Consider the following 12,875-nt stretch of genomic DNA (forward strand, 5'->3'; position numbering starts at 1 on the left):
TTAGCTGGAGGGGCATTTGGGAGAAGCCAGTTGGTTAGGTGGGCAGCTCCAGACGGAGGTGTCTGTGTCCTGCTGCCTTCGGGAGCCCTGCCACCAGGAGCACGATCCCAGCAGCACAGGGCCCTGGACCCCAGGGCACCATGCAGACAAAGCCCACGATCCTGCACTCCCCCTGGGACAGGCAGAAGCAGGGAGGGCACAGGACAGAGAGGACTCTCTTGCCAACAGGTGCCCTGCAAGCTGTGCAGATCAGGCCACTGCACACTGAGAGCCTGTGTTAGTTACTGTAGAAAGCTGACTCCAGAGCTGGAATTCTGGCCACCTCCATTGTTGTCTTCCTCCTCGTTTCCCCCTGTGCCTGGGAGAGGCAGCACTGCCAGGGAACAGGGGCCTCACAGGATAAACAGCTTCCACTGAGACTGGCACCCGGCAGGGGGCAGGGCAGCTTCCCCAGATGCATTTATCTGAGAATCAGCACAGCAGGCCCCTCTGCCAGAAGACCAGCTGGAAGAACAGGGGAAGAGCAAGTTCTTGACCAAGCAGAGCTGGAAAGCTCCAGGGGAAGTCGAAGGATTTATAGTATATAGAACTAGAAGATATACCGCCTTTTTTCCTTTTCCAGTACAACGCGTTTTTATATCAGACTAAAAATTTACAAAGTTTTTTCTCTTTTCCCACCTTAACTACAACATTGTACCACCTCTTCATTTTTGTTTCGTCCTTTTTGACTTTCATATCACTATAATTACACGTCTTAGATATATTTTTCCCTTCTAGAGTCCCATCAAAATACTCAGTTCAATTTGGGGAGACACTTGAGATTTCATTTTGTGTGTGTGTGTTTTTTTTTTCTCTGACTCGTTTTGTTCTACAATGGTGGAAATTAATACCTTCTAAAACATGACCAGCATGCACCCAGAACCAAGTGGTATACTGTGATGATTCATTCTGTGAGATTATATTCTCTCTTCATTCCCATTCTGCCCCCCTCTTTTATCTCGTTTATGTTTTGGTGGTCAATGCTGGGGCTTTTACAAGTATTGCTGGTTTATATACATTTGGGACTGAGGATCTTCTAACATACAGAACTTAATATACTCAGAACCAAGAGGATCACCTTCTAGGACCCCTTTTGTAGACTACATTTTCCCTTCACTACAACTTCTTCACCACCACTATCTCCCAGTATTCCTCCTTTTTTTTTCTTTTTTTTTCCACTTTATTTTTTTTCTTTCATTCTTTTTCTTTTTTCTTCTCCTTTGGATACCTGGCCGTTTATTTTCACTACGTCGTTTTAAATTTTGTTTCTCACTTTAGCGGATCTTTTGTTTTATTTTGTTCTGATCTTTGTTTTCATTTTTTGGTCTCTGACCTCGCCAGAATCACCTAGGGTGAAACTTAGGTTGTGGTTGACATGTTTGACTCAGCTGGGTCGTACAGCCACTCTGCACTGATCAAAATGACTAGAAGGAAGAACTCACTGAAAAAGAAAGAATCAGAAACAGTGCTCTCTCCCACACAGAGTTACAGAATATAGATTACAATTTGATGTCAGAAAGCCAATTCAGAAGCACAATTATAAAGCGACTGGTGGCTCTGGAATAAAAGCATAAAGGAGGAATCCAGAGACTTTGTTACTGCAGAATTTAGAACTAATCAGGCCGAAATTGAAAATCAATTAAATGAAATGCAATCCAAACTGGATGCCCTGACTGCTTTGGTTAAGGAGGTGGAGAAAAGAGTTGAGTGACACAGAAGACAAGTCAAGAAAGGAAGGAAGGACAAGGCAAGGAAGGAAGCTGACAAAAAAAGAGAAAAACAATAAGAGACCATGAGGAAAGGCTAAGGGAAATAAATGACAGCCTGACAAGAAAGCATCTACAAATAATTGGGATTCGAGAGAACGCTGAGAGGGACAGAGGTCCAGAAAGCATATCTGAGCAAATCATAGTTGAGAACTGCCTTAATTTGGGGAGAGAAGCAGGCATTCAGATTCAGGAGATAGGTCCCCCCAAAAATTAATAAATCAATTACAACCGCAACATTTAATAGTGAAACCTGCAAATTCCAAACATAAAGAGTAAATCCTTAAAGCAGCAAGAGACAAGACATTTCTAACTTATTTGGGAAGAAAGATCAGATTAACAGCAAACCTCTCCACAGACACCTGGCAGGCCAGAAAGGGTCTATATACACAGGGTACTAAATGAGAAGACCATGCAGCCAAGAATATTTTATCCAGCATTCAGACTCGCATTCAGAATAGAAGGAGAGATAAAAAGCTTCCAAGATAGGCAGAAACTGAAAGAATATGTGACCACCGAACCAACTCTGCAAGAAATGTTAAGGGGGACCCGGTAAAAGAAAGAGGAAGCCCAAAGGAATATTCCACAAAAACAGGGATTAAATAGGTATTACGATGACACTAAATTCATAGCTTTCAGTAGTTACTCTGAAGGTGAATAGGCTAAATGATCCCATCAAAAGACGCAGGGTTTCAGACTGGATAAAAAGCAAGACGCATCTATTTGCTGTCTACAAGAGACTCATTTGACACGTAAGGACAGCTGCAGCCTGAAACTAAAAGGTTGGAGAACCATTTACCATTCAAATGGTCCTCAAAGGAAAGCTGGGGTAGCAATCTTCATATTCGATAAATTTAAAAGTTTATCCCAAAGACTGTAGTAAGAGATGAAGAGGGACACTATGTCATAATAAAGGCTGTATCCAACAAGAGGACCTAACAATCATGAATATTTATGCCCCTTATGTGGGAGCTGCCAAGTATACCAATCAATTAATAACCAAAGGAAAGAAATACATAGATAATAATAATACATGAATAGTAAGAATTTTCAACACAGTGCTTTTAGGAAAAGACGGATGTTCTGAACATCACCAAGGAAATAAGGGCCTTCGATGTTGATAGCAGCAAGGTCCACAATAGCCAAACTGTGGAAGGACCCTCGGTGTCCATCGAAAGATGAATGGATAAAGAAGATGTGGTTTACGTATACAATGGAATATTACTCAGCCGTTAGAAAGGACAAACACCCACCATTTGCTTCGACGTGGAAGGAACTGTAGGGTATTATGCTGAGTGAAATAAGTCAATCGGAGAAGGACAAACACTATATGGTCTCATTCATTTGGGGAATATAAATAATAGTGAAGTGGAATAAAGAGGAAAGGAGATAAAATAAGTGGGAAATATCAGAAAGGGAGACAGAACATGGGAGTCTCCTAACTCTGGGAAACGAACTAGGGGTGGTGAAAGGGGAAGAGGGCGGGGGGTGGGGGTGACTGGGTGGCCGGCACTAAGGTGGGCACTTGATGGGATGAGCACTGGGTGTTATTCTGTATGTTGGCAAATTGAACACCAATAAAAAAATAAATTTATTATTTAAAAAAAAGAAATAAGGGCCTTGAATGATACACTAGACCAAGTAAGATTTCACAGATACACACAGAATTTTTCATCAAATGTAACTGAATACGCATTCTTCTCAAGTGCACAATGAATTTTCTCCAAAATAGACCACATACTGGGTCACAAACCAGGTCTCAACCGATACCAAAAGAATGGGATTGTACCCTGCATATTTTCACGGCACAATGCTTTGAAACGAGCTCAATCACAAGAAGAAATTTGGGAGAAATTCAAAGACATAGAGGTTAAGGAGCATCATACTAGGGATCCCGGGGTGGCGCAGCAGTTTAGTGCCTGCCTTTGGCCCAGGGCACGATCCTGGAGACCCGGGATCGAATCCCACGTCAGGCTCCTGGTGCATGGAGCCTGCTTCTCCCTCTGCCTGTGTCTCTGCCTCTGTGTGTGTGTGTGTGTGTGTGTGTGTGTGTGTGTGACTATCATAAGTAAATAAATAAATACATTTTTTTTTTAAAAAAAGGAGCATCATACAAAAGATGAATGGGTCAACAAAGAAATTAGAAAAGAATGAAAAAGACTTATGGAAACTAATGAAAATGAAGGTACAACTCTTCAAAAGCTTTGGGATATGGAGAAAGCAGTCCTAGGAAGGAAATACATAAAAATAAAAGCATTCCTCAAAAAATTGGAAAAAACTAAATACACAAGCTAACCTCACACCTAAAACAACTGGAGAGAGAACAGCAAATAAAACCTACACCAAGCAGAAGAAGACAGTTAATGAAGATTCGAGCAGAACTCAATGAAATAGAGACCGGAAGAACTGTACAACAGATCAAAAAAAACAGGAGTTGGTTCTTTGAAAGAATTAATAAGATAAAACATTAGTCATCCTTTTAAAAAGAAAAAAGACTCAAATTAATAAAATCATGAATGTAAGGGGACAGATCACAACCAATAACCAAGGAAATACAAATGACTTTAAAAACATATTATGAGCAGCTATACGCCAATGAATTAGGCAATCTAGAATAAATAGATGTATTTTTGGAAAACCACAAATTACAAAACTGGAACAGGAAGAAACAGAACTTTAACAGGCCAGTAACCAGCAAGGAAATTGAAGCAGTCATCAAAATCCTCCCAAGACACAAAAGTCCAGGGCCAGATGGCTTCCCAGGAGAATTCTATCAAATGTTTAAAGAAGAAACCATACCTATTCTACTAAAGCTGTTCTGAAAGATAGAAAGCGACGGAATACTCCCAAACTTGTTTTATGAGACCAGCATCATCTTAATTCCAAAACCAGACCAAGACCCAACCAAAACGAATTATAGACTGATATCCCTGATGAACAAGATGCAAAAATTCTCAACAAGATACTAGGCAATAAGATCCAATACTACATTAAGAATTTATACACCATGACCGAGTAGGATTTATCCCCGGGATGCAAGGCTGGTTCAACACTTGTAAAACAATCAACCTGACAGATCACATCAGGGGTAAAAACAACCCTATGATCCTCTCAATAGATGCAGAGATTTGACAAAATATAGCACCCATTTCTGAACAAAAACCTTTCAGAGTATAGGGATAGAAGGAACATTCCTCAACATCTTAAAAGCCATCTACGAAAAGCCCACAGAAAATATCATTCTCAATGGGGAAACACTGGTAGCCTTTCCCCTAAGATCAGGAACATGACAAAGATGTCCACTCTCACCAGTGCTATTCAACATAGTCCTAGCAGTCCTAGCCTCAGTAATCAGACAACAAAAATAAATAAAAGGCATTCAAACTGGCAAAGAGCGAGCTAAACTCTCCCTCTTTGCAGATGACATGATATTGTAAATGGAAAACCCAAAAGACTTCACCCCAAGATTGCTAGAACTCATACAGCAATTCAGCAGTGCGGCAGTATATGAAATCAATGTCCAGAAATCAGTCCCGTTTCTATACACTAACAATGAAACTGAAGAAAGAGAAATTAAGGACTCAATCCCATTCACAATTGCACCCAAAAGCATAAATACCAAGGAAGAACCCTAACCAAAGAGGGAAAGGATCTATACCTTAAAAACTACAGAACATTTCTGAAAGAAACTGAGGAAGACACAGAGATGGAAAAATATTCCATGCTCATGAAAGATCTAAGTGTGAGACAAGATTCCATCAAAATCCTAGAGGAGAACAGAGGCAATACCCTTTCTGAACTCGGCCACAGTAACTTCCTGCAAGATATATCCACGAAGGCAAAAGAAACAGAAACAAAAACGAACTATTGGGACTTCATCAAGGTAAGAAGCTTTGGCGCGGCAAAGCTTACATCAACAAAACTAAAAGACAGCCTACAAAATGGGAGAAGATATTTGCAAATGACCTATCAGATAAAGGGCTAGTTTCCAAGATCTATAAAGAACTTATTAAACTCAACAGCAAAGAAACAAACAATCCAATCATGAAATGGGCAAAAGACATGAACAGAAATCTCATAGAGGAAGACACAGACATGGCCAACACGCACATGAGAAAATGCTCCGCATCACTTGCCATCAGGGAAATACAAATCAAAACCACAATGAGATACCACCTCACACCAGAGAGAATGGGGAAAATTAACAAGACAGGAAACCACAAATGTTGGAGAGGATGCAGGAAACGGGAACCCTCTTACACTGTTGGTGGGAATGTGAAATGGTGCAGCCACTCTGGAAAACTGTGTGGAGGTTCCTCAAACAGTTAAAAACAGACCTGCCTGACGACCCAGCAATTGCACTGCTGGGGATTTACCCCAAAGATACAGATGCAATGAAACACCGGGACACCCATACCCCGATACTTCTAGCAGCAATGTCTGCAATAGCCAAAATGTGGAAGGAGCCTCGGTGTCCATCGAAAGATGAATGGATAAAGAAGATGTGGTTTATGTATACAATGGAATATTACTCAGCCATTAGAAACAACAAATACCCACCATTTGCTTCAACGTGGATGGAACTGGAGGGTATTATCCTGAGTGAAATAAGTCAATCGGAGAAGGACAAACACTATATGGTCTCATTCATTTGGGGAATATAAATAATAGTGAAAGGGAACAGAAGGGAAGGGAGAAGAAATGGGTAGGGAATATCAGAAAGGGAGACAGAACATGAAGACTCCTAACTCTGGGAAATGAACAGAGTTTGTTCGTTGAGTTTGTTCCACCAGAGAACAAACTGGTGGTCGAAGGGGAGGAGGGCGGGGGGTGGGTGAATGTGTGGCGGGCACTGACGGGGGCACTTGACGGGATGAGCACTGGGTGTTATTCTGTATGTTGGCAAATTGAACACCAATAAAAAATAAATTTAATATTAAAAAAAGAGAAAAAGAAAATCAGAGCCAGAGGCATCACAATGCTGGATTTCAAGTTGTACTACCAAAGCTGTGATCATCAAGACAGTGTGGTAGTGGCACAAAAACAGACACATAGGTCAATGGAACAGAACAGAGAACCCGGAAATAGGCTCTCAACTCTATGGTCCACTAATTTTCAATAGAGCAGGAAAGAATACCCAATTGAAAAGGACAGTCTCTTCAATAAAGGGTGCTGGGAAAATTGGACAGCCATGGGCCGAAGAATGAAACGGCATCATTCTCTTACACCATACACAATGATAAACTCAGAATGGATGAAAGATCTAAATGTGTTACAAGAATCCATCAAAATCCTAGAGGAGAACACAGGCAACACCCGTTTTGAACTTGACCACAGCAACTTCTTACAAGATACATCTATGATACTTCTATGAAGGCAAGGGAAACAAAAGAAAAACAAGCTATTGGGACTTCACCAGGATAAAAAGCTTCTGCACAGCAAAAGAAAACTAAAAGACAACCAAACTAAATGACATATCAGTTAAAAGGGCTAGTATCCAAGATCTATAAAGAACTTACTAACCTCAACACCCAAGAAACAAACAATCCAATCATGAAAGGGGCAGAAGACATGAACAGACATTTCTCCATAGAAGACCTACATATGGCCAGCAAGTGCATGAGGAAATGCTGCACATCACTGGCCAACAGGGAAATACAAATCGAAACCACAATGGGATACCACCTCACACCAGTGAGAATGATGACAACAAGACAGGAAACCACAATGCTGGGGAGGATGTGAGAAATGGGGACCCTCCTGTGTTGCTGGTTGGAATGCAAAGTCGTGCCACCCCTTTGGAAAACAGTATGGCAGCTCCTCAAGAAGTTAAAAATAGAGCTACCGTATAACCCATGCAGCAATTGCATTACTAGTTATTTACCCCAAAGATACAGATGCAGTGAAATGCTGGGACAGCTGCACCCCAATATTTATAGCAGCATTGTGCACAACAGGTAAATTGTGGAAGGAGTCATAATGTCCTTCGACAGATGAATGGATGAAAATGATGTGGTCTATATATCTAACGGAATGTTACTCAACCACCAGAAGAGACAAATACCATTTGCTTTGACCTGGATGGAACTGGAGGGTATTATGCTGAATGAAAAGAGTCAACTGGAGAAGGACAATCATCATATGGTTTCACTCATAGGGCAATGTAAGAAATAGTGAAAGGGATTATCGGGGAAAGGAGAGAAAATGAGTGGGAAAATTTAGAGAGGGTGACAAAACATGAGATTCCTAACTCTGGGAAACAAACAAAGGGTTGCAAAAGGGGAGGTAGGCAGGCGATTGTGTAACTGGGTGTCGGGCACTGAGGAGGGCACTTGAGGGCATAAACACTGAGTATTATAGTATATGTTGTCAAATTGAATTTAAATAAAAAATAATAATTTTTAAAAAAGAAAGCCGCCTTTCTCTCTGCTTCTCTGAGACAATTTATGTTTACGGTCTCTTTCAATAATAATTTGTTGTTATCAAACAAAAGGCCTAAACTCAAATACTATACCATAAATAATGTACCCGTCTTTTCCCTTCAAATGAAAATATTATTGGGGGATTTGGAATTTATGAACTGGGAAAAAAAGAGTTTTAAAAGAACGTTTAAAATATGCTTTATGAATTTCAAGTTAATTAAGGTAAAAAAGCACATTATTAAAGTGGGAAAATAAACCATTAATAATCTGTTATTTTTCAATGATATCTTCTTTAAATAATACCTTTATATAATCAATCCAATGTTGAAGAAGAACTTGAACTCCAAACTCTACCCTACTAAACAGCTGGTAGAGTACAGACAGATCCTCAACCCTGTTTTCATCAAGAAGATAGCTTAAGCCTGAATATTAGAAACATGAAGGCAAAATGAGCAATACAAATATCCTCCTCAAGATATACATTCAGTGAGGCATTATTTTGAGATTAAAATATTTACTTGATCAAAATAGTACGGTACTAAACTTTACAAATGAAAGTAATATCAGTAAGTTTTAAATTAAGTAGTAATTAGAGGATAATGAAAAAAATAATTATGCCTCTGGACTACTACTTTTTTCATTCTTCTAACTGTGGTCTTTATAAACACATTTCAAATTATTACCCCAAAATCTAAATTAAAGAAAAATATAGTAATCAAATTTGTAGGACAGACATTACTAAAAAGAAAAAACTATGAATTTTAATTTATAATTTAAAATGAATAACTGAAAACATTAAATATCTAATTAAGAGGCAGATATTAATTTTCACATGAGAATAAAATGATTCAGTTAGAGATAATTAAGTCCAAAACGATGTTATACGATACGTCCAGATATGTCGACAAATCTACTAATTCAATAAGTAAACATAAAAACCCCCAAATGCAAAAGAAAAAAGGAATATGTTACTAAAAAGTCATTTATTCAGCATCAGTATCAACATGTTGCTTTTCTGAGCTCATCATTAACAGAATAAGCCCTCACTATTCAGAGAAATTTTCTGCCGACTCGGTTTCCTGGAATTACATGTTCCATACTTAACATATAAATCAATAATTAATAATATAAAGCTTCAAACTTGATCAACATTCTTCGACTTCAAATATTTAAAAATCTGTTTTACATTAGTTCACCTCTCACTTCCCACTAACTTGTTACTCTATATACTTTTTCCCCGTGATTTTGTCAAACTGAGTTTTTTTAGCACCTAATTCTATAAAATTGAGGATGCTTTTTAAAGTTGCTGGATTTTATTCTAAGAGTTGGCAAATGTTATAAATCCTACTGGAAAAGAATAAGGAAGTCCTCCCGTTTTGGTAATCAAAAAATTTAAGGAGCAAAATTGATGAAGATGTGGAGATCTAGCTGAGGTCAAAGCACAAGCTGACACCCCACAGAGGACCTGCCTGCCCCTCAGAGATGGGATGTGTTTGACATTCCTCAGGCACTCCTGGCTGCCGTAAAACTAAGGGAAGGAAGGAGCAAATAGTTAATTTTTAGAGATTACAGTCCTATAGACAAGAGTCCCCCTCCATTTACCAGAAGTCTTAGTGACTTAACAAGGAAAAAGCATTCTTAACAATAACCTAGCTTCCAGAAGGAAGCTCCCAACTGTTAATGCTTTACTAGAAGGAAAAACAACCTTACCTTGGCAATGGTAAGGTCTTTGGTAAGTTCTCTTTAGCGTACAAAAATCCTTTTGAAACCTCCTTTTCCTATCTACCCCAAACACACGGTATATAGTCCCAAACACATAGTATATAGTCAGCCACCTCTCACAACCCTGGGGCAGCAGCTCTTTCTGCCTATGAGTCCTGTCCTAGTGCTTTAATAAAGCCACCATTTTTGCTCCAAAGATGTCACAAGAATTCTTTGTTGGTCATTGGCTCCAGACCTTACCCCATATCAAGCCTCACTTATATTCCAAAACTACATCAAACAGAAAAAAAGGTTCAGTATTTGTGTTCTTATTCTATGTTAGATCTCTCTTGTCCAAAAAAAATAGTTAAATTTTAGTTTACATGCACTCACTTTAATAAAGGCTTCTAAAGAAGCATTCACCCTGTATCAAATCTACTTGTTTTGCACCAAGAAGTAAACATTCAATACGTATATGTTAAGCAAATGTTAACCTTATGTGAAGAATGGGAAAATACCAGAAGTAAAGCAAAACATGTGCTCAAGAGCACTTATAATCTAAAATTTTAAAACATCAGGAAGATGTTTTAAAGACTATTTTTAAGAACAGCCAAAAAAACTTTACCACATTACTGTTTTTGAGATGTATGTATACCTTCATTTTATGTATCATTTTAAAGGAAGACATCGCACAGAACACAGAAATTAAAATTACTTAAAAATTGAAAATTATTTTCCTTAATACTATTTAGCTAAACGTATCTATACTTGTTTACCTTTCTGAAGAACTGCTGATAAATGTTCACCTAGAAGTTGCTTTTCTACAATAGCAATCAGTAGCTTCCTGTTTTAAAAATAAAGTTTTACATCACTAAAAGATTCTCATACTGGAGTGATAAAACTGCTTTCCAGAATGCTAGTGCATATATTACTGTTATCAATCTTGATTTCTTGTTCCCACTATAACTTATGCCATAAAATTAAAATTGCTACTGATGGTCTTCAGGAAGACTGAATTTTATTCATAAACTTCTCCTGATTCAATTTAATTTTATTTTAAAATATTTTATTCATTTATTCAGAGAGACATGGAGATGTAGGCAGGGGGAGAAACAGGCTCCCCACAGGGAGCCCAACATGGGACTCGATTCCAGGACCTGAGCCAAAGGCCAACATTCAACCTTTGAGCCACTCAGGTTCCCCTGAACTTCTACGATGAGTTATAATTATCATTACTTAATTGGAGAAAATTAAATAATAGCAGATGTCTATCTAACAAAAAGACCATTCTTTCATCTATAATTCAAAAAGATCAACAACCTATTTTCCAAACTTAGTTTCTTTACTTTGGCTCATCAAAAACTTGAAAAATAAACTTATGAAGAAATTTCTATTTGTCAGGAATTTTCATTACTTTGATACAAATGAAGAAAAGAGGGAGAGAAGAACTTAGCCAAAAAGGGAAATAAATTTATAATTTCATCATATCCCACGGTAATTATTGATGTGTTTAAATAGTTGCAATCTCAAAGCGTAAAAAACATATAATAATCCTATGTGTAATTATACGATATATGTTCTTACTGTGTGTTAAGGCTTAGGTAGGCTCTAACTCTGTCTACTTCTTCTTCTAGGAGATTCTTGATATGGTAAAGACACCCAGGAATCTGAAAAGAATATTTTAAACTTATTATGTCTAAAAATTATAGGACTTAAAGCACAAAAGTTACAAACAAAACAAGCAAGCAAACAAAAACATGTCTGGCCTAAATAAATTTAGTTTGATTAAGACCCAGCTACATCCTCAGTTCATTTCCATATGGCCAGAATACCAAGAATTATAAAACTGAGTTTAATTTGTAACTGGAAACACTGTGGCTTGAAATTTTAATATAACTAAAACAAAACCATACAATACTGGAAGCAAAGGGCTGTCAGAAATGAAAAGAGAAACTGAAAATTCAACAACAGTTGGTGACTTCAAAAGCCAATGACATATATGTAAATCATATATAAGATAAATAATGGCTAAAATGCTAAGACCAGAACCAGCAAAGAAACAGAAGGCTTTAACAAAACTAAACAAACAAGAACTAACAAAACATTTGCAAAACACCACTGAATAATACAATACATGGTCTTCTTAAGTGTATAAGGAACATTCTGCAAGACCCCATCAAACCACAAAACAAGTGAAAATATTTTAAAAGAATGAAATCATACAAAATGTGCTCATTTATTATAATGAAGTGGAAATGGGGGGAAAAAGAAAATTTCAGAAATTCACAAATATGAGGAAATTAAACAAGACATTTCTTAAGAGCGAAAGTAGGACATACTTTACCATGTGAAAAATGAACCTAGAACATACCAAAATTTAAGGACTGCAGCTGACATATGCTGAGTGGGCAACTTATATTTGTAAATAGCTACACTGGAAAAAGAAAGATCTTAAAACAATAAACTAACTCTTTCTGTTGTTTTTAAACCTAATTTTCCACATAAAGACTGTGGGAAAAGATCAAACTAAACCTGAAGCAAGTAAAGAAAGTAATTGTGAGAATTTAGTGAAACAGAAAGGAGAAAAACAATAGAAAAAAGAAAAATCAGGAACACCAAAAACAGGTTCTTTGAAAGGTCAACAAAATTGACAAACCTTTAGCAAATGCCCAAGAAGAGAAAAAAAATAAGTATTAGCAAGAAAAGTATGTCAACATTTAAATAGGAATTATAAACATGGTTCTCCACCAAGTATTTAATGATCTGTTTTACAGATAACGTTAGAGTTTATAATTGTCTTCAAATACCTCTTTTTTTTGCACCAGCTTCCTTCCCTCTGCTGCATAGAACCTGTTTGTTTCTTCTAGGAATTTATTCTCAAATGATACTTGGTAAATCTAAAATGCAATATATTTTTAAAACTCAGTTAAAACTGATATTTAGAATA

General features: G+C 37.6%; 1 protein-coding gene across 1 annotated transcript in view; it reads right to left on the minus strand.

Moving 5' to 3' along the window:
* Positions 1–12,875, minus strand: part of LOC140634845 (cullin-4B-like) — a 63,122-nt gene that overhangs the window by 30,111 nt on the left and 20,136 nt on the right. Inside the window, exons 6-9 of the mRNA XM_072828506.1 lie at positions 12,736–12,825; positions 11,513–11,595; positions 10,705–10,772; positions 8,531–8,649 (exon numbers count right to left, since the gene is read on the minus strand). Of these exons, the coding sequence (XP_072684607.1) occupies positions 8,531–8,649; positions 10,705–10,772; positions 11,513–11,595; positions 12,736–12,825 (360 nt within the window). The remainder of the gene's footprint in view (positions 1–8,530; positions 8,650–10,704; positions 10,773–11,512; positions 11,596–12,735; positions 12,826–12,875) is intronic.

Source organism: Canis lupus, chromosome 6 (genome assembly GCF_048164855.1).
Source record: "Canis lupus baileyi chromosome 6, mCanLup2.hap1, whole genome shotgun sequence".
Taxonomy (NCBI): Eukaryota; Metazoa; Chordata; class Mammalia; order Carnivora; family Canidae; genus Canis; species Canis lupus.